Source organism: Molothrus aeneus, chromosome 5 (assembly GCF_037042795.1).
Source record: "Molothrus aeneus isolate 106 chromosome 5, BPBGC_Maene_1.0, whole genome shotgun sequence".
NCBI lineage: Eukaryota > Metazoa > Chordata > Aves > Passeriformes > Icteridae > Molothrus > Molothrus aeneus.
The window spans coordinates 70,058,747-70,084,668 of NC_089650.1; the positions used below are offsets into that span (position 1 = coordinate 70,058,747).

Here is a 25,922-nt window from a genome sequence, read left to right on the forward strand (position 1 = left end):
TGACACAGGGGTGCAGCAGGAGCAGGTTTATTGTAGAGCCCCAGGGCGGGGCCTGGCAGGGTCTGGGGGTCCCAGCAGGGTTTGGGGGGGCTCAGCGGGGTTCGGGGGTCCCGCAGGACAGGGGGGTCACCAGCAGAGCTGCCCCGGGCAGTATTTGTCGATGAGGCCCTGGTAGTAAGCGCGGAGCTGCTGCACGTCGGGCAGCTCCTCCTGCTTGGTGTACAGGTCAAACTTGCTGTGGGGGCAAACGGGGGGGGTCAGGGCGGGCGCTGCACCCCCCACAGCCCCGGGGGGGCCCGGCCGAGCCCCCAGCCCCTCCCGGGCACGCACTTGAGCTCCCGGAGCCAGGGCAGCATGCGGCGATCCTCCTCCGAGCACAGGTGCCCGTAGTCACCGTGGGCGTGCCAGGGGTAGAAGGAGTGGAAGCGAACCATGTAGAAGGCCTGGGGTGGGGGGGACGCGGGGTTAGGGTGCTCCCCCCCGCACCCCCAAACCTCCCGGGGGTCCCTGCCTGAGCACCCCCCCCCCAGGCTGAGCTCACCTCCTTGGGCAGGGCGAAGTTGTTGAACTTCATCACTTGGTACATGTACTCTGAAAAGGGGGGGTGAGCGTGGGAAGGGGCTGGAGCCCCGCTGGGGGGGACCCCGAGAGGTGCAGAGCCCCCCCAGAGTCGCAGAGCCCCCACGGGAGCTGCAGCCCCCCCAAAGAGCAGCCCCTGCCCCACACCAAGGGCTGCAGTCCATGCAGAGGGGGCAATGGGGGGGTCAGCACAGCCCCTTTGGGGGGCACCCGGACCCCTTTGGGGCACGGGGCCCTGCGGCCAGGAGGGAACCCCCGGCCCCCCAGACTCACCATCGTGGCCCCAGGACATGAGGACGTTGTCCAGGCCGCAGCCGGGCTGGTACATCCCGTACTCGGTGCTGGGGATGGGGTGGGAATTGAGGGGCTGGACCCCCCCCCGCAGCACGGCCGGGCCGGGGGTGCAGCCCCCGCCCCCCAAACCCGCCGGGGGTCCCGCTCACCTGTACCGGGGGTCTCTGGTGTCGGGGTTCTCGTGGAAGGTGGAGTCCCCGTACACCACCGACTTCTGCACCTTGCAGCCCACCGGGAAGGTGTCCCCGACCACGGCCCACTGCCGGGGGGCACGGGGGTCACAGCGCCCCCCGAGGGTCCCCCGGCCGCGGGGGGATCTCCCCGAGCCCCCTCCCCGCCGTGCCGCTCACCTGGGGCTCCCCGAACAGCACCAGCACCTTGCCCAGGTCGTGCAGGAGCCCCACGAGGTGGAACCAGTCTGGGGGCGAGCGGGGCCGTGTCAGCCCCGGGCCGGGACCCGGCGGGGCGCAGGGCGGGGCACAGGGAGCGGCACAGGGCGGGCTCCGGCCCTACCTTTGTCGGGGTGCGCCCGGCGGATCCCCTCGGCCGTCTGGAAGGCGTGGAAGGAGTTGGGGAAATCCACGTCGGGGTCCGACTCGTCCACGAGCTGGTCCAGCAGCTCCAGCGCCTCCATCACGCTCATCCTCCGCTGCGAGCAGGAGCCGTACTGGGCGCTCTGGGGACACGCGACACGTGGGGACAGCGCCATCCCCTCCCCGGGGGGCCGGTGCCCCTCGGTGCCCCCAGCCGGGCTGGGATGGGGCGGCGGGGCTGGGTTTGGGGTGCGGGGGGGAAGGGCTGGGACAGCCCCGCTGTGGTGGCACCGGGGGACGGGGGGTGACGCCGGGGGTGGCCCGGGGCAGGTGGCACCTTCCTGCGGACGAACTCCACGGTCTGGTGCGTGTGCATGAGCCGGTAGGTGTTGAACACGCGGTCGATCAGCTTCCCCTCCTGCGGGGCAGCACCGGCGGCTGGGGGCGCTCCGGGGCTCCCCCCGTGTCCCCACACCCAGCCCGGGGTGCCCGAGCCCCCCGGGGCTGCTCCGCCAGCAGGGCGGGACCCCCGGGAGCCGCCCGGTTTGGGACCCCCGCGCAGCCGGGACCCCCACTCCACTCACGGTGTAGTTGCGGAGCTCGCTCTTGGCCTCGCCGGGCTGGGGCTCCTCGGAGCTGTCGGGACCCTGCGGGGACGGGGGCTCAGGGGGACCCGCGTGGGCACCGCGGCACGGGGACAGGGACAGGGACAGGGACAGGGAACCGGAGCGGCTCAGGGGCCCCATCCTGCCCCAGCCCGGGTAATGTGGGACAGGGACAGGGGACAGGGACAGAGGGGATCAAGGGTCCTGTCCCGCTCCTCTGGCCGAGGCTCTGCAGGACAGGGACAGGAGGTTGGGGACAGGGGGACAGTGGCACCAAGGAGAGACCTGGTCGGGCGGGATCACACTGTCACACAATGTCCCACACTATCACACACCGCCACACAATGTCACACTTTGTCACACGGTGTCGCACCCTATCACACGCTATCACACACTATCTATCACGGTGTCACACGGTGTCACAATCACCACGCACTGTCCGTCCCCGGGGCACAGACGGACCTGGGGGTGCCATCCCCGATCCCTGGGGGGGTCCAGCCCCGGCTGTCCCTCGGTGGGGACACCAGTCCGGGGGCCCTGTTGGGGGTCTCTGCCCAGCCCCACGGGTGCTGTGGGACACCCCCCGGGCTGGCCCTGTCCCCCCAGCCCCACCCAGGGTGGGGAGCAGCTCCCCATAGCCTCGGGACCCCCTGGGCTGGGACCCTTTGGGGTGGGGTGGCACCTCCCAGCCGGGGTGACATCGCCAAGGGGTCTCCTCTGCCCCCCGGGTTTGGGGTGGCCCGGGTGTGTCTGTCCCCCCCCGGGTGTGTCTGTCCCCCCTCCCAGGTGTGTCTGTCCCCCCCCCAGGTGTGTCTGTCCCCCCGGGTGTGTCTGTCCCCCCTCCCAGGTGTGTCTGTCCCCCCCCCAGGTGTGTCTGTCCCCCCCAGGTGTGTCTGTCCCCCCCCCAGGTGTGTCTGTCCCCCCCTCCCAGGTGTGTCTGTCCCCCCTCCCAGGTGTGTCTGTCCCCCCGGGTGTGTCTGTCCCCCCCCCAGGTGTGTCTGTCCCCCCCCGGGTGTGTCTGTCCCCCCCCCTAGGTGTGTCTGTCCCCCCGGGTGTGTCTGTCCCCCCCAGGTGTGTCTGTCCCCCTCCCGGGTGTGTCTGTCCCCCCTCCCAGGTGTGTCTGTCCCCCCTTCCCAGGTGTGTCTGTCCCCCCAGGTGTGTCTGTCCCCCCCCCCAGGTGTGTCTGTCCCCCCAGGTGTGTCTGTCCCCCTCCCAGGCGTGTCTGTCCCCCCCAGGTGTGTCTGTCCCCCCCCCGGGTGTGTCTGTCCCCCCCAGGTGTGTCTGTCCCCCCTCCCAGGTGTGTCTGTCCCCCCCAGGTGTGTCTGTCCCCCGGTGGAGCCCCCTGCCCCACTCACCTCCTGCAGGCTGCTCATGCTGGGTCTGGGGGCTCCGGGGCTGGGGGTGACCGCCGCAGCCCCGCTTTTATGGCGGGGGTGGCGCGGGGGCCCCGCCCGGCCCCGCAGGGACAATCGGTGACAATCGGGGACAATCGGTGACCAGTTAACCCGCCCCGGTTAATGTTTGACCCCGCGCCCGCCCGGAGGGGGCTGGGGGACCCCCGGGTGGGGCCGCGGAGTGACCCCGCAGGGACACGGGAACAGAACGGACCCTGGGGACGGGGGGCACAGCGGGGACACCGGGATGGCACTGCCCCGTGGAGGCGATGGCACGGGTGTGACCGGGCACGGCCCGGGCTGGCACGGCTGACAGGGCACGGGTGGGCACGGCCAGACATGGGCACGTGTGGGCACAGGCACGGCGGGACAGGGCACGGACACAGCCGGGCAAAGGGGTGACACACACACACACACACACACACGTGTGTGTCCCCACTGTCCCCACATCCCCGTGGACACAGCCCCCGCCTGTCACCTCCTGCCCCTGAGGGACCAACGCCTGTTCCTGGACACGGCTGCCCCTCGCCCACCCCCTGCCCCATCCCTATGGGATCACTGTGCCCCATCCCCATGGGATCACTGTGCGCCATCCCCATGGGATCACTGTGCCCCATCCCTGCCCCATCCCCAGGGGATCACTGTGCCCCATCCCCATGGGATCACTGTGCCCCGTCCCTGCCCCATCCCTATGGGATCACTGTGCCCCATCCCTGCCCCATCCCTATGGGATCACTGTGCCCCATCCCCATGGGATCACTGTGCCCCATCCCTGCCCCATCCCTATGGGATCACTGTGCCCCATCCCCATGGGATCACTGTGCCCCATCCCTGCCCCATCCCCATGGGATCACTGTGCCCCATCCCCATGGGATCACTGTGCCCCGTCCCTATGGGATCACCGTGCCCCATCCCATATCCCATCCTCATGGATCACCATGTCCCATCCCCATGGGATCACTGTGCCCCATCCCTGCCCCATCCCTATGGGATCACTGTGCCCCATCCCATATCCCATCCCCATGGGATCACTGTGCCCCATCCCTGCCCCATCCCCATGGGATCACTGTGCCCCATCCCTGTCCCATCCCCATGGGATCACTGTGCCCCATCCCTGCCCCATCCCTATGGGATCACTGTGCCCCATCCCATATCCCATCCCCATGGGATCACCACCCTCCACCCCTGCCCCATCCCCATGGGATCACCACGCTCCATCCCAGCTCTGTTTATTCCTTTGTTTATTCCACACAAACCAGGATTCCCAGGAAGCAGCGACCTGGGCCAGGGTGGGTCAGGCACCCACCAGGCTCAGCAGGGGCACCCAGGGGAGGGGACAAAGGCCTGGGGACCCCGCGCCCTTCAGGTCCCCCAGCGCCCCTCAGCAGCTCCATGGGATTTAGGAAGTCCTGGGACACCTGTGGGGATGGACACACAGGGACAGCTCCGTCCATGGGGCACCCAGGGGACATCCTGTCCTGAAACTGGGACACCCAGGGACAGACCCAGGGACAGACCCAGGGGCAGCTGTGTTGCTGTGGCACCCAGGGGACGTCCTGTCCCAGAACCTCCCGGGACACCCAGGGGCAATGGGGAATGGGCGCTGGGGAGCTCCTGGGAGGATTGGGGTGCTCCCGGGAATGGGGTGCTCTGGGAATGGGGGTGCTTTGGGAATGGGGGTGCCCCGGGAATGGGGTATTCTGGGAATGGGGGTGCTCTGGGATTGGGGGTGCTCTGGGAATAGGGATGCTTTGGGAATGGGGTGTTCCTGGAAACAGGGGTGTTCTGAGAATAGGGTGTTCCTGGGAAGAGGGTGTTCCCAGCAATGGGGTGCTCTGGGAATAGGGTGTTCCTGAGAATGGGGTGCTCTGGGGGGAACAGGCACATTCCTGTGGGACTGGGAATGCTCTGGGAGTGGGGGTGCTCTGGGAGTGGGGTGTTCCTGGGATTGGGGGTGCTTTGGGAATGGGGTGCTTTGGGAATGGGGTGCTCTGGGAATGGGGGTGCTTTGGGAATGGGGTGCTTTGGGAATGGGGTGCTTTGGGAATGGGGGTGCTCCTGGGAGGCCAGGGCTGTTCTGGAGGATATGGGGGTGCTGCTCTTGGGGGGCTGCTCAAGCTGCTCCCAGGAGGGGGTGGGACAATGACCTGGGGTCACACATCCCTGTCCCACTGGGCCATGGGGTGACAGCAGCACCCCGGGGTGACAGGGATGTCACACGTGTCCCCTCGTGTCCGTGGGCCACCAGCCGATGTGGGCACCCACTGAGCCTGTGGGGACACAGTGTGGGGGTGCAGCAGGGGCAGGGTTGGACAGGACAGGGCCAGGAGCAGGGACAGGTCCAGGACAGGCAGCAGTGGGGCACAAGACCCCAACCTTTCCGCTGCCCCCCACATTTGGGGACATCTCCCTGTGGCCAGCTCCCGCCTGGCTGTGGGTGACACAGGCTGGGACAAGGTGCCAGGGGAGGGGACAACATTCACACTGAGGAATTTGTCCTGGGAAGGTGCCAGCCCCAACCAGGACCCCCAAGTGGGGACGGTGCTGGGGCTGCCCCGTCCCCCAGGCCGGAGCGGGGTCCCTGGGCCCTGTCCTTGCAGGGTCCCTGTGCCCTGTCCTTGCGGGGCCCCCACAGCCCCCGTGTCACCCTGGGGAAGTGCTGGGGCGCTGGGGGTGCCCTGGGGGGGCTCCGGGGGTGCCACGGCCGGCACGGGAACGCTGAGTCAGCCGGAGCGTCTTGCACAAGGCGCCGGTGCTGCTGCGGTCAGCGGGATTCCCGGTGGCCCTTGGACCTGGCCCGCACAGACTGACCGCTGCCAGCCAGCACGGGTCACCACGGGCCACCACCAGCCACCAGGGGCCACTCTGAGCCACCGAGAGTCACTACGGGCCAGCACCGGTCACCGTGAGTCGCTCCGGGCCACCGCCAGTCTCTGGGGCCACCGCCGGCCACCACGGATCCCGTTGGGTCATCGCGGGCCACCAGCGGTCCCGCGGTGCCGCTGCAGCTCCTGTCCGTCCCTGGCCACCCCGGTGCTCCGTCAGGAGGTTCCGGCGCCCGGAGGAGCCCGCGGCGGTGCTTGGGGGGTCCCGCGGGGCGGGGGCGCGCCCCCCCCTCAGCCGTAGCTGTGGGGGCTGTTGGGGTTCATGGGGGACGAGTCGCGGCGGCCCGACTGTCCCCGCAGCTGCCACAGGCGGTGGCTCAGGTTCTGCACCTGGCAGGTGCCCAGCACGCAGCCCACCCGCACCAGGTGCGCCCCGGCGTGCCGGCGGCCCCGGGCGGCCCGGGGGTCCCACCGGGGGTCCCGCCGGGGGTCCCGCCGTCGGTCGTGCCGCAGGACGAGGCGCCGGACGTGCCACGGCGGCGGCCGCGGGGCGGGCGGGCGGTGCCGGGGGGCGACCCACGGGCCGTGCCGGGGAACCGGGGCTCGGTGCCGCAGGGGCCCGACGGGCTGCGGGGCCGGGGCGTCTCCGGGGAGAGCGGGGATCCGCGCCGGGGGGCTCCGCGCCGGGGGGGCCCTGCAGGAGGGAAGGGACACGGTCAGGGGACACAGCTGCGGCTCCCGGGCTCTGCTGGGGGGAACCGGGCAACGCCGAGCCCGGAGCCAGCGCTGAGCCCGGGGCTTCCGGAGGGGCGGAGGAGGAGGAGGAGAAGGAGGAGGAGGAGGAGGAGGAGGAAGCAGCCGCTACCTGCAGGCACACACGTACCCCGAGCACACGGACACGTGTCCCGCACACACGACACCTCCGGGCAGCCGCCGGTCCCGCCGGAGCCCCCCCGGCTCCCCCCGCTCCGCCCACCCCGTTCCCACGTGCCCCGGCCCCGGCACCCACGCCCGAGCCCCGGGCACCCGCGGGGGGGTCCGGCCTCGGTGCCACCACCTCGGTGCCACCACCCGCCCCGTGCCTCAGTGCCCCTGTCCCGCGACACCTTTCCCTCAGGAGACCCCTCCTCAGTTCCAAGGAGCTTGGAGCTTTTGGTCTGTGTCCCGTCCTTCTCTTTTCCCTTTCTTTTAACATTTCCTCCCCATTTTAACCCTCGTCCCGCGCCCCACGGGCCCCCAGCCCAGCCCAGCCCCGGCAGGGGTGCCCGGCGGGGTCGGGGTGCCCCGGTGCCCCCCACGCACGGCGGTGCCAGGGCTGCTCCCCCCGCACGCCCCGAGCCAGGCGGGGATCCCCGGGCGCCGGGGCCGGCCCGGACGCGCTCCCCGAGCAGGGACACGAACCCGCACGTGCGGGGCGTGCACACGCACATGGGGGGGCCGGCCCGACCCCAGGGACCCCCCCGGGCACCCACAGCGGCCACGGGCACCCCCGAGATCCCGCGCACACAAAATCTCTGTCCCGGCGTGTGCCAGCCCCCGCGGCTCTGGCACACCTGGCACACCTGGCGCACCTTTGCACACCTTGGCACACCTGGCACACCTTGGCACACCTGGCACATCTCGCACACCTTTGCACACCTTGGCACACCTGGCACCTCCCGCACCCCCGGGGGTGCCCCCGGTGCCCCCGGCGCTCACGGCGGGGGCCGGGACCCAGCACACCCCGCCCGGTACTGGGTCCCCGGGGTGGGGGCCCGGTAGGAGACGCTGCCCCGGGACCCCCCAGGCCCCATCCCGGGGGGAACGGGGAGGGCGCGGAGCTGGGGGGCGGGCAGGGGGTGCGGGAGAAGGGGTGTGGGGAAAGGAGGTGCGGGCGGGCAGGACGAGCGGGGAGGGGTTCGGCAGGGGCCAGGGCCGGGGCTCGCCCCGGGCAGGGGGCTCCGGAGGGGTCCGGGCAGGGGTGGGAAAGGGGGGCGCGGGCAGGGAGTGAAGGCAGGGAGTGAAGGCAGGGATCGGGGCAGGGATCGGGGCAGGGATCGGGGCAGATATCGGGGCAGGGATCGGGCAGGGATCGGGCAGGGTCCCTCACCTGCGCGGCGGCAGGGCCCGGCCGTGGGGCAGCTCCAGCAGGCACAGCGCGAAGCTGACGCAACCCAGCGCCAGCGGGGCCGGGGCTCGCATGGCCGGACGGGACGGGACGAGCGGCGGCGGCTGCGGGAGGCACGGGGAGGGTGGCTCGGCGGGGGGGTCGCGCTGGGGTCCGGCTCCAGATCGCAGCCCCCTTCTGGTCCTGCCCCCGCTCCGCTCCCTGCCTGTGCCGCAGCCGGGGGCGGCGCGGGGTCCCGGCGGTGCCTGAGCGGGACCGGGCTGCGCTGCCTCGGGCTCGGCTCTGTCCCCGCTCGGCGCTGCCGCTCCCCGCCCCGGCCCAGGTTAAATATCGCCGGGGCCGGCGGGCGGGAGGAGCCCAACGGGACGGGAGGAGCCGCGGGCGGGAGCAGGAGCAGCCCCGCACCGCCCTCGGCTCCGCACCGGCCCCGCACCTTCCCGGCCCCGCAGCGCTCCCGCGACCCCCAAGTCCCGCAGCACCCCAGCCCCGCACTGCCCCATCCCAGCCCCGCACTGCCCCATCCCAGCCCCGCACTGCCCCTGCCAGCCCCGCACTGCCCCATCCCAGCCCCGCACTGCCCCTCTCAGCCCCGCACTGCCCCTGCCAGCCCCGCACTGCCCCATCCCAGCCCCGCACTGCCCCATCCCAGCCCCGCACTGCCCCATCCCAGCCCCGCACTGCCCCTGCCAGCCCCGCACTGCCCCATCCCAGCCCCGCACTGCCCCATCCCAGCCCCGCACTGCCCCTGCCAGCCCCGCACTGCCCCTCTCAGGCCCGCACTGCCCCCTCCCAGCCCCGCACTGCCCCATCCCAGCCCCGCACTGCCCCAACCCAGCCCCGCACTGCCCCTCTCAGCCCCGCACTGCCCCTGCCAGCCCCGCACTGCCCCATCCCAGCCCCACACTGCCCCATCCCAGCCCCACACTGCCCCATCCCAGCCCCGCACTGCCCCATCCCAGCCCCGCACTGCCCCATCCCAGCCCTGCACTGCCCCTGCCAGCCCCGCACTGCCCCATCCCAGCCCCGCACTGCCCCTGCCAGCCCCGCACTGCCCCATCCCAGCCCCGCACTGCCCCCGGGCCCCCCGGCCCCGCGCCGCCTTCGCACCTTCCCTGGCACCGCCCCAGCCCCGCAGCACCTGAGGGCCGAGCCCGCCCCGAGCCTCGCCCCGTACCGCACGTACCCGGCCCCCTCGGCCCCGCTGCCCCCGGGACCTTCCTGGAGCGGGGCCGGGGCTGGGGAGCGGCCCCGGGGCCGGGCTGGGCTGGGCTGGGGGATCCCTCTGGGGGGCAGAGGGACGGGGCTGGGCCGGGACTGTTGGGGGGTCTGGGCAGCCCCCGGCCGGGCTGGGTCCGGGCTGCCCCGTGCCACGTCGCGCCGGGCCCTGCCAAGCCCGGCCGTGCCCTCCCGCCCGGCACCCCCGGGCACCCCGGCACCCCCCAGTGCAGCCCAGTGCCCCAGCAGCGACAGCTGCATGTGCCCCCCGGGCCCCTCGGGGGGCAGCGCCACCCCCGGTGCTGCCAGGGCTGATTCCGTGTTTAAAGCATCACATGGGGCCTTGCAGAACAACCGAGGAATGTAAATCCGCAGGGATCAGACCGGCCCCGCTCCCGCCGGGCAGCAGCTCCCCCAAACCGGGATCTTGGGGTCCCGGGGGGGCTCCTGGGGGGCTGCTCCTGAGCTGGGCAGGGGAGGGGTCCCCACAGCTTCCCTCGCTGGGACCCCCGGCCGGGACCCCCACCCCTGCTCGGGGCCGGAGCTCCCGGTGGGATCGGGGGACGCCCCCCCAGCACCCCCGGGGGCCCGAGCCGGCCCGGAGCCCGGGGCTGGGGGTTCCCGCTCCCCCCGGCGCGGCTTCCCCAGGCCGAGGGCCGGGGGCCTCCGCGTGCCCGGAATCGCTGGGATTCTTCCGCATTATCGGGACACAAAGGCTCCACACACCCGGCCCCGTGCGGGGGGATTTGGGGCAGCACCTGATCCCGGCGCGGGGGGGACGGGCGGGGGCGGCGGACGCAGCCCTGAGCGGGGCGGGGGGGGGCACGGCCGGGCCCCGCCGCGACCCCCGGTGCCGCCCGGCTCCCGGGGAATCCCTGCCGCGGTGCGGGCTCTGCCGCTGGGCTGCCCCAGCGAGAGGGAAAACCCGGCTCAGAACAAGGCCGAGAGCCGCGGCTGGGGGACGCGGGACACCCCGGGCCCTCCGACCCCCGCCCCGAGCCCGCCGCCGCCACCGCGGTGTCCCCACGGCCGCGCCCGCGGGTGTCACCCCGTGGCTCTGGGGCGCGGATCTCGGAGCTGACATCTGTCCCACAGCGACCCCAGGGCCATCCCGGGCTCCGGGCTGGGCTCCCCTCCCAGGCCCTTGTGCGGGTGCCCGTGCGGGGCAGGGCCAGCCGCTGTCACCCCCGGGGACAAAACCGTGTCACCAGGGTGAGTGTCACCAGAATCACGAGGAGGGGGCTCTGGGGACACCGCAGCGGTGCAGCTGAGCCCCCGGGCCCGCAGCACGGGCAGGGGCCGTTTCCCTGCCCTCCTCCTCCTCAGGGATCACCACCCCTGGGGCACAGGGAGGGACCCCGGGCGCTGCCCGGTCGTGGGGGGTGACAGATGTCCCCTCACAGCCACCCTGGCACGGGTGACCGCCGGAGCCACCCCGGGAGCTGCTGCCACCCGCTCGTGCCACAGCTGGACCCGCACCGGGAGCTGCCGTCCCCGGGTCACCTCATCTGTCCCCGGGGCCCGGCAGCGCTTTCCCTCTCCCTCTTCCTCTCCCTCTTCCTCTCTGCTGGCTCCCGGCCCTGGGAACCCAGGAGAAGTTTTAATTAGCTTAATTGCCTGCTGGCTGAGGCCCCGGGGACAGCCCCGCTCCGGGCACCCGCTCCCCAAAAAGCTCCTCTGGGTGCTGGGACCCCCCGAGCAGCACCCGGGGGGCGGGGGGCACAGCCGGGACCCCCAAACCGAGCAGCCGCTACCCCATCCCTGAGCCCACCGGGACACCCGAGGTGGCCGCACACGGCCCCGGAGCCGTGTCCCGCTGGGCAGCGGGGACAGGGACACTCCGCGGCACCGGGCTCCGTGTCCGGGCCGCGGGAACGGCCGGGAACTGCCGGGAGAGGGGAGGAACCGCGTCCTCCAGCCTGCGGACACCTCAGTGTCACCAGGGTCCCCAGGGTCCCCATTGTCACCAGCATCCCCAGTGCTCCCAGCATCCCCAGTGCTCCCAGTGTCCCCAGTGCTCCCAGTGTCCCCAGCATCTCCAGGAACGCCAGCACCCCCCAGTGTCCCCAGAGTCCCCAGTGTCCCCAGCAGCAGCTCTTGCCCGAGAGGATCCCGGGCACACGGCACGACCGGGCTCTGCACGTGCCTCGTGTCCCCGTGCCCCGTTCCTGTCCCCGTGCCCGTGTCCTGCTCTCCCCGTGCCCGCTGCTGCCCCTGCGGGTCCCGCACAGCCCCTGCTGCCGTGTCACCGCTGCCACCACGGCCCGCGGCACCGCCAGCCGCCACCGGGCCCTGCAGTGCCACCCCTGTGCTGCCAGTGCCACCCCTGCGGTGCCGGTGCCACCCCTTTGCTGCCAGTGCCACTCCTGCGGTGCCGGTGCCACCCCTGCGGTGCCGGTGCCACCCTCGAGGTGCCAGTGCCACCCCCGCGGTCCCGACCCCGCCGGTGCAGACCCCAGCAGTGTCGCCGTGCCCGTCCCACCCTGGCACAGGCGCGGTCACGGCCCCGGGCGCTGCCAGGCTGGATCAGCCCGGTTTTCCCGTTCCCGGCCTCCGGCACCGCTCCGGTCCCACGTCCCCGCTGTCACCTTTGCCGGGTAGCCGTCCCTCGGGCTGTCCCCGGGCGGTCACCCTGCTGGTGGCCCCGCAGGTCACTGTCACTGTCTCACGGGGTCACGGGGACATGGGGATATGGGGACACGGGGATGTGGGGACACGGGGATGTGGGGACACGGGGACACGGGGACATGGGGACACGGGAACACAGGGATGTGGGGATATGGGGACACGGGAATGTGGGGACATGGGGACACGGGAACACAGGGATGTGGGGATATGGGGACATGGGAATGTGGGGACATGGGGACACGGGGACACAGGGATGTGGGGATATGGGGACACGGGAATGTGGGGACATGGGGAGATGGGGATGCAGGGACCCGGGGATATGGGGACGTGGGGGACACGGGGACACGGGGATGCGGGGATGCGGGGACACGGACACGGCCACCCCGGTGCCAGGCCGCAGCCGGCCGATGGCCGAGCCGTGCCGCAATGGGCACATGGCACAGGGACACCTGCGGCTCGGTGCCACCACCGGTCACCGTTTGCCCACCCCGCGGGTGTCCCCAGGAGCCGCCCTGGTACAGCCCTGCCCGGGGCGGGCCCGGTGCGGGGCACTGGGGGTCTCTGCGCGGCCGTGCCCGGCGGGCGCGGCGGGGCCGGTGCCCGGCACGGAGCCAGCCGTGTCCCGACACGCCGCACATGTCCCGACACGCGGCGGGGCCGGGCGGGAGGCGCAAGGGCCGGGCTGGGTTGCATCACCCCCGGCCGGGTGCGGGCTGCGGGGTGCGAGGGGACCCCACTCGGGGGGTGCCGGGACCGGCTGCGCACCCCGGGATCCCCCCAGGCCGGGGGGTGAACCCCAGGGCCGGGGATGGGGATGCCCTGGGCTGGCCCTGCCCGGGGACGCCGCGGGGACACCGGGGCTGAGCCAGGGCTGCGGGAGCTGCCGCTGCTGCCGGGGCTCTGCCCGGACCCCGGCGCCCCTCGGGCCGCCCCCATCCCCACCCCACGTCCCGCTCCCGTGGCAGTGGGGATCGGGAGCTCCGATGGGCGATCCCCGGCTCGGCAGCGGCCGTGCCCCGGCCGGGGGCACCGGGGCGGGTCCTGCCGGAGTCCCGGGTTTGTCCTGGGCCTGGCACGGGACGGGACAGGACGGGACTTAGCGGCACGGGCACAGCGGCAGTACGGGCACTGCTCGGGCCGACCCCAGCCCCCGTAGGAACGGCACGGGACCCGCGCTGCCCACGCGGCCCTGCGGCCACCGCCACCCTCGGGCGGGGCCCCGCTGTCCCCGGGGGAGGGGTGGCACGGAGCCCCGAATGCCGGGGACACCACGGGATGGGCACACCGAGCCTCAGGGTCGTGTCCTGGAGGTCACATCTGTGTGTGGGGACACCTCTGTGTGTGTGGGATAACAACTGTGTGGGTCACACGTGAGTGTGTGGGGTCACATCTGTGTGTGGGGTCACATCTGTGTGTGTGGGGTAACACCTGTGTGTGTGGGGTAACACCTGTGTGGGGTCACACCTGTGTGTGGGGTCACACCCGAGTGGGATCACACCTGCGGGGTCCTTTCCCGGGGGACTGTGTGCAATGGGGGTCGTGTACAACCTGTGGGCACCCTGGGGGCCGTGCACACCTGTGGGGAGTCTGAGCTCACGGGGGGTGTCCCCCCGCATCCGGAGGGTCTCCACACGTGTGTCCGTGCACACCTGAGGGGTCCGTGCACACTCGGGGACGGCCCCGCACACCCCGGGATGGCCCCGCACACCCCTGGGTGTCCCCATACCCCAAGATGTCCCCGTGTCCCCGCGACTCCCGGACCCTCCCTCCCCCCCCTCGGGGAAGCCCCTCGCCCGGCCCCGCCCCCTCCCATCAGGCCCCGCCCCCTCCACGGCCGGCCCCGCCCCTCAGCTCGCGGCCAATGGGAGGCGCAGCCCCTCCCGCCCGCAGCCAATGGGAGGCGCGGCCCCGCCCCCCGCGGCGGCCGGAGCTGGCGCAGGCGCGGTGCGCGCGGGGCCAAGATGGCGGCGGCGGCGGGCGGTGGGCGCAGGCGGGCGGCGGCGCCCTGAGGAGCCGAGCGCGGCCTCGCGGGGCTCCCGGGGCCGGCCCGGGCCGCCCCCGCCGCCATGGCCCGCCTGGCCGACTACTTCGTGCTCGTGGGATACGACCCCGGCAAGCGCGGTGAGCGGCGGAGGGACGCGGGGCGGCCGGGCCCGCGCGGGGCCGCCCCGGCCGGGGCTGCGGGGCCGGGGCCGTGCAGTGGGCGCGGGGCCGCGGGGTGAGCCCGGGCCGGGGGTGCGGGGCGGTGGTGCAGGGTGGTCCTGGATCCGGACGGGGCTGTGGGGCCGTCCCGGGCATGCGGGGTGAGCCGGGCCGAGGGTGCGGAGCCGTGGCGGGGCCGTGGCCGGTGCCGGGCCGGGCAGCACCGGGCCGTTCTCAGCCCGCCGTGAAGCCGCTCTGAGCGGCCCCGGGAAGCTCCCGGCAGCCGGAGCCGCCCCTGCGCGGCTCGGCGCGTTCACGGTTTGGGTGTTTTCGGTCTGTCTCCCTCCCCCGCCGCGCGCGGGCTGTCACCGCTCCGGAAACATCGGCTGCGCCTGGGGGGGCACTGCTGTCCTCGGCCTGCTCCCCCTGCGCATCTCAGCCCCGGCCATGGGACGGGCTCCTCCCAGTCCTGCTTCCAGTGGGCGCCCACCGACCCTGCCTGGGATGAGGGGCTGTGCCCCCAGCCCCATTCCCTGCGATGGGGGGCTGTGGCCCCAGCCCCATTCCCTGCGATGGGGGGCTGCACCCCCAGCCTCATTCTCCGGGCACCCACTGCCCCCTCGGGCAGGTCCTCGTGCCCTCCCTCAGACGCTCCTGACCCCCAGATCTGTGGGATGTCCCACAGTTTCCCTGTCCTCTCTCGCATCCTTGCTCGCTGTCAGGTGATGCTGTTGGTTGTGGTTGTGGGGTGTTCCTTGTTGTGGCTTTAGGGTCTCTTCCCATCGTGTTTCCTTCTGGTTCCTGCCCCCAGAGCTGTCGGGGCAAACGAGCTTTGGCAGCGTCACAGAGGAGGTGAAGTGCCCTAAAATCAGGAAATGAGGCCTTTGCTGCAGAACCCCCCTCTCGAGTGTCTCTTCCCACCTGGCACTCTCCCAGGCTGTGGCTGGGCTTGTTCCATGCCCGTGCTCGCAGCTGGGGAAGGGGAATGCTCATTTTGCTGTGGGTTTGTCCATCAGGGGATGCTGATGGGGCTCAGATGCACAATCCCAGGGTGGATCCCAGCCCCATGCCGGGGTCCCTGGAGGAGGGCAGGAGGAGTGAGGTGTGTGTTGGGAATGCTGGAGAGCAGAGCTCTGGATCAGAGCTTGGTGTTCCCTCAGGGCTTTCTGCTCGTGTGCTGTCAGTTTGGTGTTTTGCTGTTATTGCCGTTATTGCAGTCGTGTTCCCCCAGTGTCCCCTTGTCCTCGGGCACTGGGATGGGCAGGAGCTGCCATCCCATGGCTCACACCGTGCTGGGGTGGGAGATGCAGGGGGGATTCCAGGATTCCATCTGGGAGCAGCTTCCACACCCTCTCAGGAGCCATGCCGGGTGGCTGTACCCCCTTTGTCCTGCCTCCAGGTGCTTCCTCCTGCATCTTCTTCCTCATCTCCTCCCTGAGGATGCTGCAGCTGGGACCTGCACCCTCGAGCTGGTGCTGTCAGCTGGTTGGTGGCTGGTGGGGATCAGGGGCCTGGGGCTCCTTGCTGTGACTGCCAGAGCCTGAGCTTCCCAGGGAGCAGAAATGTCCCACGTGTGCCTGGGGTCATTTGGGATTTGTCTGGGGGGGAGGGATGGTGCTGTGAGGTGATGTGCTTGGCTGCAGTGGGACAGCCAAAAGGAAGAACGGGTTTAGGTGGGATATTGGGAGGGAATTCCTGGCTGGGAGGGCAGGCAGGCCCTGGCACAGCGTGTCCAGAGCAGCTGGGGCTGCCCCTGCATCCCTGGCAGTGCCCAAGGCCAGGCTGGGAGCAGCCTGGGACAGTGGGAGGTGTCCCTGCCATGGCAGGGGTGGATCAAGATGAACTTTCTGTTCCCTTCCCACTCAAATCACTCCATGATTCTGTGCCACTGGGAAGGGAAGAGCTCACACTTAACAAATTATGTTCCTTTGGTGTAAATATTCCCTTTATTTTGGGTTTGACTCACCTCTGCAGGGAGGGGATGGCTCCAGGATATTGTGGGGAGATGGATCCAGGATGCCCTGGGGGGATGGATCCCGGTTCCCCTGGGAGGGGACAGGTCCCAGACACCAGTCCAACCCTCCTGGCTGCTGGGATGGCCCCGTCAGAAGTGGCCTGTGCAGGATGAGGCACCCAGGAGTTGTGGCCTCTCTGTGCCGGCCCAGGCAAACCCCTTGCCCTGCCAGGCTGGAGGTGTCCGAGCCGTGTCCCCAGGGCTGGACCGACACCGGTTCTGTGGTTTTTGGGATCAGGCTGGCAGCATTCCCAGCTCTGTTTTCCCACCCCCCTCCCTGCTTAGATAATGCTGGAGGAAGGGCAGCGGCGCTCATCTGCCGGTGACTAATTGCTGTACAGGTTGGGTTGCTCTGGCAGAGCCGTGGGCTGTGCCAGGCTGGGCTGTGCCAGGCTGGGCTGTGCCAGGCTGGGCTGTGCCATCCCTGTAAGCCTCACCTGTAAACAAAGCTGGGCTGAGCTGCACCAGGGCTGGATGAGCCCCTCGGCACTGCCAGGGCATGCAGTGCCTGTGGGGTTTGGGGTCGGGCAGGGAGGGGTTTGCAGTGGGGATGTGAAAGGGAAAGGTCTGGCGGGGTGCTGGGAGGTGAGGTGGCTCTGCAGCATCTTCAGAGAGACAATGCCAGGCTGGGCTGGGACCCCAGAGCCCCTGCAGTGCCACCCATGGCAGGGACACCTCCCACTGTCCCAGCCCCAGTGTCCAGCCTGGCCTGGGGCACTGCCAGGGATGCAGGGGCAGCCCCAGCTGCTCTGGCAATCCCAGCCCAGCCAGGAATTGCTCATTGCCAAGATCCCATCCCTGGCTGCCCTCTGGCACTGGGAGCCATTCCCTGGGTGCTGTCCCTGCAGGCCTTGGCCCCAGTCCCTCTGCAGCTCTCCTGGAGCCCCTTCAGGCCCTGCCAGGGGCTCTGAGCTCTCCCTGGAGCCTTCCCTTCCCTCCCAGCCCGGCTCCATGAGATGCTGCCGTGGCTCAGTGCAGTTTGTGGGAACAAAGCCGAAAGCAGATCCGTGCTGGAGTGGGCTGTGCTGGCTTCCCTGGGGTCACTGGGTGCTCCTGGGGTGTCCTGGAACAGCCTCATCCCCGTGACCTGGGGCTGTGCTGCAGGGCCTGGGACCATGTCCTGCTCCTCGGGCAGGGGCACAAAAGGGCTCTGAACTCTCTCAAGGGCTCTGGCTCTGGCTGTGGAGCGGGGCCTTGAGCTGCTCTGGCTGCACGGGCTGTCCAGGACCAGGGCAGGCATCCAGACGCTTTTCCTGGTTTGTGGAGCCGTGGGGGATGTTCAGGAATGCAGAGCGTGGGCACACCACCTGCCTGGCACAGTGTCCCTGTGCCCCTCTGCTGTGCCAGGCACCCAGCCCGCTCCGTGGGAGAGGGGCTCCAGGGAAAAGTGTGGGGTGAACGCTCCCGGCAGTGGGAACCACCAGGCAGTGGGAACCAGCTCCTTCCATGGCAGGGTCTGTTTCATTGTGTGCTGATGGCTCACATTATTCCCTGGAAATGGATGGGTTTTATTCTCCTGGCTCTTCCTTCAGCTTCCCAGATCTAGGATTGTGCTGGGTTTTACCTGGGAATGAGAGCTTCCCAGAGCTGGGATTGTGCTGGGTTTTACCTGGGAATGGCAGCTGCCCAGAGCTGGGATTGTGCTGGGTTTTACCTGGGAATGAGAGCTTCCCAGAGCTGGGATTGTGCTGGGTTTTACCTGGGAATGAGAGCTTCCCAGAGCTGGGATTGTGCTGGGTTTTACCTGGGAATGAGAGCTTCCCAGATCTAGGATTGTGCTGGGTTTTACCTGGGAATGAGAGCTTCCCAGAGCTGGGATTGTGCCTGGTTTTACCTCGGGATCTGAGGGGTTTTCTCTGTGCATCCCCCATACCCTGAGAGTCCAGGACAGCTCAATTCCAAACCCTGTGGCTGAAGGAGTCTGGAAGTTTTGGGTAAGGGAGCACTGGATGGGCATGACCTGGATGACTGCAGCCAAGACTCAGCTTGGGATTGATTTGGGATATTGCAGGGGATTTAAGCTGCCAGAGGGCAGCCAGGGATGGGATCTTGGCAATGAGGAATTCCTGGCTGGGCTGGGATTGCCAGAGCAGCTGGGGCTGCCCCTGCATCCCTGGCAGTGCCCCAGGCCAGGCTGGGCACTGGGGCTGGAGCAGCCTGGGACAGTGGGAGGTGTCCCTGCCATGGCAGGGCTGGCACTGCAGGGGCTCTGGGGTCCCTGCCCATGGTGCCCATCCCGTGACTGATCCCTGTGCAGTCCCAGGAGGTGCCGGTGTCCTGTGGGTGCCGGTGTCCCGTGGGTGTCCCGTGGGTGTCCTGTGGGTGCTGGTGTCCCATGGGTGTCCCGTGGGTGCCGGTGTCCCGTGGGTGTCCCGTGGGTGCTGGTGTCCCGTGGGTGTCCCGTGGGTGTCCCGTGGGTGCCGATGTCCCGTGGGTGCTGGTGTCCCGTGGGTGTCCCGTGGGTGTCCCGTGGGTGCTGGTGTCCTGTGGGTGTCCCGTGGGTGCTGGTGTCCTGTGGGTGTCCCGTGGGTGTCCCGTGGGTGCTGGTGTCCTGTGGGTGTCCCGTGGGTGCTGGTGTCCTGTGGGTGTCCCGTGGGTGTCCCGTGGGTGCCGGTGTCCCGTGGGTGCCGGTGTCCCGTGGGTGCCCCATGGGTGTCCCGTGGGTGCTGGTGTCCTGTGGGTGTCCCGTGGGTGTCCCGTGGGTGCCGGTGTCCCGTGGGTGCTGGTGTCCTGTGGGTGTCCCGTGGGTGTCCCGTGGGTGCCGGTGTCCCACAGGTGCCGGGCTGCCTGCGGAGGATGCTGTGGCTGCTGGGAAGTCCCGGTGGTTTCTGCGTTTCCGTGCTCAGGGAGCAGCATCGCCCCGCGCTTGTGCCCTCCTCAGACACCGGCCTGGGGCTCAGCAGCTCCGTGGGTGGCTGGGGTGGCAGGAGGAAGCTGCTCCGTGCTCGGGGCTGCCTCTTTCCATGAGGTGCTTGGGGCAGGTTTTGGGCTGCTCTTTGTGAGCAGTGAGGGCACACACAGGACACATCCTGCCCTTCCCCAGGTGCTCCTGAGGCTGCTTCCTGGTGGGAGAAGCTGACTGGATCTGCAGGCCAGGGCAGGGCTCTCAGGGCTCATCCTGCTGCTGTCCCAGCTGTTTTGGGTTGGATGCCAGCTCTCCTGGTGGCACCCATCCGTGTCACCGTCGTCCGTGGCCGTGGCCCAGTGACTCAGGGTTTGACTCAGCTGAGTTCTGGGAGCATCCAGCAAAATCCCAGCCGTGGAAAAGCCCCCGGGGCTGGCAGCAGTGCTGGAGCTGTTTGCTGGGTCAATATTTGCACAGGGAAAGAGAGGCTGGGAATGGCCCTGCCACGTGCAGAGCTGCTCCCACCCACGTGCCCGGCCTTGGGAAAGGTGGGGATGTGAGACAGAGCAAATCCAGAGAGGCCCCGGAGCTGCTCCAGGGCTGGAGCCCCTCTGCTCTGGAGCCAGCCTGCGAGAGCTGGGGGTACTCACCTGGAGGGTCCAGGGAAGAGCTTCCAGCATATTCCAGGCCTGAAGGGGCTCCAGGAGCGCTGCAGAGGGACTGGCACCAAGGCCTGCAGGGACAGCACCCAGGGAATGGCTCCCAGTGCCAGAGGGCAGCCAGGGATGGGATCTTGGCAATGAGCAATTCCTGGCTGGGCTGGGATTGCCAGAGCAGCTGGGGCTGCCCCTGCATCCCTGGCAGTGCCCCAGGCCAGGCTGGACACTGGGGCTGGAGCAGCCTGGGACAGTGGGAGGTGTCCCTGCCATGGCAGGGCTGGCACTGGGTGATGTTTAATCCCTTCCCACCCAAACCAGTCTGGGATTCCCTGATTCCATGTGCAGCCACTGGCTGCCTCTGGAAGGGTCACCCCTCCCGCCGGCCCCCACAGCTTCCAGCTGCATCCAGGCCTGGGAACTGCAGCTCTTTGATCCCAGCTGCTCCATGAATCCTCCTCTCCTTCCCTTTGAACTCCTGCCCGGGAGGAGCAGCTCTGTGGCTGCAGGTCCCACGTGGGAGTTGGAGGCCAAGCAGTGACAGTGACAGGGGCAGTGACAGGGCCAGGGCTGGGCCTGAGCTGAGCCTGAGCTGAGCCTGAGCTGAGCCTGAGCTCCTCCAGCTCCACCGGGGTGTGTTTGTGGATGGGGAGAGATTCATCTTGGAATCATGGAGTTGTTTAGGTTGGAAAACCCCTCAGAGCCCATCCTGCCCAACCATCTGCAGCACTGCCAAAGCCACCACTGACCCTGTCCCCAAGTGCCACATCCATAAGGATTTTAAATCCCTGCAGGGATGGGCACTGCAAAGCTCCCTGGGCAGCCCCTGCCAAGGCCTGAGCCCCTTTCCATGGGGAAATTCCTGCTGATTCCCCTCTGAGGCTGCCCTGGCCCAGCCTGAGGCCGTTCCCTCTGCTCCTGTCCCTGTTCCCGGCTGTGCCCTCCTGGCAGGGACTTGTGCAGAGCCACCAGGGCCCCCTGAGCCTCCTTTGCTCCAGGCTCAGCCCCTGCCCAGCTCCCTCAGCCCTCCTGGGGCTCCAGCCCCTTCCCAGCTCCGTTCCCTGCCCTGGACACCCCTGTCTGCCCCTCCTTTTCCATGTTGTTGTTATCGGTGTGGGATGGATCAGGCTGGACCTAGAGCAGCCCCTGGGCAGGGAAATCAGAGCTGCAGCTCTGGGCTGGTCATTTCTCCCCCTTGGACACATTCCTGTGTCCAGCTGGGTTTCCTTGCCAGATTCCCCTGCTGCTCTCACCAGGGATGGTGTCTGGCATTCCTTGGAGAGTGGCAGTCCCTGTTTTGGGAAGGTGGCTGAAGGTGAGGTGGGCACACAGCCCTAACCCAGCTGTTGTACCCAGATCCTCGCCCCATTTCTTGCTGGTATTTTGTGTGCTGCCAGTGAGGATTTAGCACTTTTCTCTCTGCTCTCTCTCACCCCAGCTCGTGTTTTCCCCGAATCTGAAGCCTTTCCTTGCAGCCAGTTCCCTTTTCCCGGTGCTGGGCTGGAGCAGCAGCTGCGGTTTTATGGGCGCTAAAAACACAAACAAACCCCATTGGAACGTGCCCTGGAGCTGCCCGGGCTGCAGGGGAGGAGTTAAGCCCCGGAACGCCTTTGGTTTGGTTCCCTGCCGCACCTGGGGGAGCAGGGACCATCCCGTGGGGCTGGCTGGGATCTGCAGGAGCTTTTCTGCCACCTCTCTCCGCGATGGCGGCGGTGACGCCTCCAGGGCCGCTCTGTTCCTCCTGTGGCTCCAGAGCTCCTGACCACTAAATGCTGCTCTTGTGGCAGAGGCGAGCTGGAGAGCCTGCTGGCCTCGGGGCAGGGAATTCCTGCTCCTGGGAACCGGCCTTCCCATATCCCCAGCGTGTTCGTCCCTCCCGGGGTGGCAGCTGCTGCCAGGGGAGGCCCAGAGGGTTTGGGGGTGCAGGCACCCTCTGAGAGGGTCCTTGGTGACTGGTGGGACCCTCTGGTGTGATTTGGGGGCTGCTGGGATCCTCTGGGGAAGTTTGGGGGCTGTTGGGACCCTCTCAGAGGGTTTGGTGACTCTTGGGACCCTCTTGGAGGGTTTGGAGGCTGGTGGGACCCTGTGGGAGTCCTTGGTGACTGGTGGGACCCTCTGGGGGTTTGTTTGGGGACTGGTGGGATCCTGAGAAAGGGTTTGGTGACTGGTGGGACCCTGTGGGGTGATTTGGGGGCTGCTGGGACCCTCTGGGGAAGTTTGGGGGCTGGTGGGACCCTCTTGGTGGGTTTAGGGGCGGATGGGACCCGCCTGGAGGAGTCTGGGGACTGGTTGGATCCTGAGAAGGGGTTTGTGACTGGTGGGAGCCTATGGAAGGATTTAGGGGCCGGTGGGAGCCTGTGGAAGGGGCTGGGGACTGGTTTAGGGGCAGGCTGTGGATGGGGGTCGGGGCAGTGGGGAGCAGCAGTGGGGCCCTGCCTGTCCCTCCCTCCCGCGGCAGTTCCAGAGGTTTTTGTGTTTGTGGAGTGGCTCCAGTGCCACGTGTCCCCTGGCAGGGAGCAGCCGCACGTCCCCAGCTCCTGCAGCCTCCTCGCCGGGATGCAGAGAGTCTCACACGTCACTTTGGTGTGTCTGAGCTGTGTGAGGGAGATGTGGCAGCACGAGGGGGATTTTGGGGAGGAGGAGCCGCCCGTGCTGTGTGTGCAGCTGAGGTGCAGCTGCAGGAAGTGCAGCAAAGCAGCTCCTCCGTGAGCTCTGCAGCACCTTCCTGCCCAGCCTTCCTGGGCTGCTGATGGCCCAGATAAGGCCTCTTGTGTCTTGTCACTGCCACTGTCACTGTCACACCCTCCCCAGGGCAGGCTTGGGGCTCTGCTGGTCTGATCAGCTTCTGATCCCAGCCTGGATGCTCTGAGGGGCTTGGCCCTGCATCCGTGGGAACAGTGACAGTGGCCTCCTGCACATTGTCCCTCCCAAACCTCCCAGTGCTCCTGTCCAGGGCAGGGAATGGAGCTGGGAAGGGGCTGGAGCCCCAGGAGGGCTGAGGGAGCTGGGCAGGGGCTGAGCCTGGAGCAAAGGAGGCTCAGGGGGCCCTGGTGGCTCTGCACAAGTCCCTGCCAGGAGGGCACAGCCGGGAACAGGGACAGGAGCAGAGGGAACGGCCTCAGGCTGGGCCAGGGCAGCCTCGGGGGATTTTGGGGAAATTCCTCCTGGAAAGGGCTGTGCAGCCCTGGCACAGGGCTGGAGTCACCTGGGGACAGGGTCAGTGGTGGCCTTGGCGGTGCTGGGGAATGGTTGGACCCAATGCTGTTCCAACCCAAACAGTTCCCTGATTTTGAGTCAGCTCTGCTCAGAAACTGCTGTAATGATGCTGTTTTATGTGGGGAAAGCCTCTACCCTGGTTTTAGGACCTTGCCCTGGTGTTTGGTGTTTTTGAGCTACCTGCAGTCACAGCCCTGCAGCAAATTCCCGTCAGGATGCCCAGCCAGGCATTGGGAGATGCCAGCTGGGTGTTCATCCACACCTTCACCTGCCAGCTTTTGTGTCCCTCAGCAGGGAAAGCTGGGGAGGAGCTCTCTGAGGGCAGGGAAGGGGCTGGAAGTGCTGGGAATGAGCTCTGCAAGGACAGAGAAGGGGCTGGAACCGCTGGGAATGAGCTGTGCAAGGGCAGGGATGGAGCTGGGACCACTGGGAATGAGCTGTGCAGGGGCAGGGATGGGGCTGGAAATGCTGGGAATGAGTTCTGCAAGGGCTGGAAGCACTGGGAATGAGCTCTGCAAGGGCAGGGATGGAGCTGGGACCTCTGGGAATGAGCTGTGCAGGGGCAGGGATGGGGCTGGAAGTGCTGGGAATGAGCTGTGCAGGGACAGGGAAGGGGCTGGAACCATTGGGAATGAGCTGTGCAGGGGCAGGGAAGGGGCTGGAAGCACTGGGAATGAGCTGTGCAGGGACAGGGATGGGGCTGGAAGCACTGGGAATGAGCTGTGCAGGGACAGGGATGGGGCTGGAAGCACTGGGAATGAGCTGTGCAGGGGCGGGAAGGGGCTGGAAGTGCTGGGAATGAGCTGTGCAAGGGCAGGGAAGGGGCTGGGACCGCTGGGAATGAGCTGTGCAGGGACAGGGATGGAGCTGGAACTGCTGGGAATGAGCTGTGCAAGGGCAGGGAAGGGGCTGGGAATGATCTGTGCAGGGGCAGGGAAGGGGCTGGAACCATTGGGAATGAGCTGTGCAGGGGCAGGGAAGGGGCTGGAAGCACTGGGAATGAGCTGGGAAGGGGCTGGAAGCACTGGGAATGATCTGTGCAGGGGCAGGGAAGGGGCTGGAACCATTGGGAATGAGCTGTGCAGGGGCAGGGAAGGGGCTGGAAGCATTGGGAATGAGCTGTGCAGGGGCAGGGAAGGGGCTGGAAGCATTGGGAATGAGCTGTGCAGGGGCAGGGAAGGGGCTGGAACCATTGGGAATGAGCTGTGCAGGGGCAGGGAAGGGGCTGGAACCATTGGGAATGAGCTGTGCAGGGGCAGGGAAGGGGCTGGAAGCACTGGGAATGAGCTGTGCAGGGGCAGGGAAGGGGCTGGAAGCATTGGGAATGAGCTGTGCAGGGGCAGGGAAGGGGCTGGAACCATTGGGAATGAGCTGTGCAGGGGCAGGGAAGGGGCTGGAACCATTGGGAATGAGCTGTGCAGGGGCAGGGAAGGGGCTGGAACCAAGGCAGGTACTGCTGCTCTGTCCCTCTGCGGGGCTGTGGGCACACAGGGCCGGGCCGCAGCTGTGGGGACACGGCCCTGCTGTCCCTCGGACACAGTGGCTCTGTCAGGGCCCAGCTGAGGGCTGACAATGGCTGCCTTCAGCCGTGCCACGGGCTGGGGCTGGGCTGAGCAGAGCTGGGGCTCTGGTGCCTTCAGGGGATGAGGCCAGGGAGGGCAGCTGGGCTCCCCTGCACGGGCAGGGGATTGGAAAGGACAGGGATAAGCTCCTGGAGGGGATCAAGGTGAGCTCAGCAGGAAGGAGGTCAGACAGTGCTGGTTCCTCACAGGAGCAGGGGGAGCTGATTCCTGCAGGAGCGGGCTCTCAGCTCTGCCTGGGGATGTGTCAGGGGTTCCCAGCACTGGGAATTCCTGCAGACATGTGTGGAAAGCCCAGCAAGGTGGATTCCTACTGCTCCCTGACAGGAGGGAGGGTCCAGGTGGAGTCAGGCTCTGGAAACAGGGGCAGGAGGAAAGGGAACAGCCTCATGCTGGGCCAGGGGAGGGGCAGGGTGGGGAGATATCAGGAGGGATTTCCCCATGGAAAAGCTGGTCCAGCCCTGGCAGTGCCTCAGCACCCTCACAGCCAAGAATTTCTTGCTGATATCCCATCTAATTCCATCTGGCAGCAGAGGCCATCCCCCTTGTCCCAAGTGCCTCTCCAGTGACATGCCAGCAGGGCAGGGGGCACAGGGGCACTGCAGGCAGCCCTGGGTGTCCCAGAGCCTCTCCTGCCCCGGCTCCTCCCTGCAGAGTGGGGCTCTCCTGGGGCATTTCTCCGTCCATTTAACTTCTCCTTCCTCCCTCTCTGAGTTCCTCTCGGCTCTCCTGGCTCAGGTCTGTGTTTTCACTTCACGTTTTCTTTCCCCTCTGCTTGGATGGGTTTGGGCTGTATTTGGAGGCTGCTTTGCTCCTGTCACACACGATCTGCATCCACATTCTTCCCACTTTCCCTGGCATCCCTGTTTTCCCTTTTTCCTCCCAAGTCCTGGCAGTGCAGTCACTTTACCATCATTAACACAGAGGGAGGAGATGTGGATTTTCTTCTGGATTCTCCCTCTGACCCAAGGTTTTCTTGGCAACTCTGGTTTAATACGAGGACCCTTCACAAGTGTTGGATTTCCTGGGAATTCCATCGAGGGTGTTGGGATTTTGTACTTATGTTTAATGCTGGTGCAGAACTCGAGGTTTGCTGTGTTTGGGATCCAGGTCTGGTTTCAAGGAGCAGCTCCAAGAGCTTCTGGAGCTCCTTCCTTCATCCCCATCCCTGGCAGTGCCCCAGGCCAGGCTGGACACTGGGGCTGGAGCAGCCTGGGACAGTGGGAGGTGTCCCTGCCATGGCAGGGCTGGCACTGCAGGGGCTCTGGGGTCCCTTCCCACCCAACCCA

The 25,922-nt window shown here is 68.3% G+C and overlaps 3 protein-coding genes across 6 annotated transcripts in view; 1 reads left to right on the forward strand and 2 right to left on the reverse strand.

Annotated features, from left to right (window-relative positions):
• Nucleotides 1-126: 126 nt before the first annotated feature.
• MIOX (myo-inositol oxygenase) lies at nt 127-2,152 on the reverse strand. The gene is made up of 9 exons (XM_066550737.1): nt 1,991-2,152; nt 1,744-1,824; nt 1,387-1,549; nt 1,224-1,291; nt 1,023-1,132; nt 853-920; nt 542-591; nt 331-443; nt 127-235 (listed from the first exon to the last, which is right to left on the reverse strand). Exons 1-9 carry the CDS (start codon nt 2,150-2,152, stop codon nt 127-129), a joined length of 924 nt encoding a protein of 307 aa, XP_066406834.1.
• A 4,369-nt stretch (nt 2,153-6,521) lies between these two features.
• Nucleotides 6,522-8,411, reverse strand: ADM2 (adrenomedullin 2). The gene is made up of 2 exons (XM_066550738.1): nt 8,320-8,411; nt 6,522-6,924 (listed from the first exon to the last, which is right to left on the reverse strand). Exons 1-2 carry the CDS (start codon nt 8,409-8,411, stop codon nt 6,522-6,524), a joined length of 495 nt encoding a protein of 164 aa, XP_066406835.1.
• Nucleotides 8,412-14,202: 5,791 nt separating this feature from the next.
• The window catches only part of SBF1 (SET binding factor 1), a 64,342-nt gene continuing 52,622 nt past the window's right edge, over nt 14,203-25,922 (forward strand). For all 4 annotated transcript variants that reach the window (XM_066551096.1, XM_066551098.1, XM_066551097.1 and 1 more), the window contains exon 1: nt 14,203-14,301. In XM_066551096.1, the coding sequence (XP_066407193.1) occupies nt 14,247-14,301 (55 nt within the window). In that variant the 5' untranslated portion in view covers nt 14,203-14,246. The remainder of the gene's footprint in view (nt 14,302-25,922) is intronic.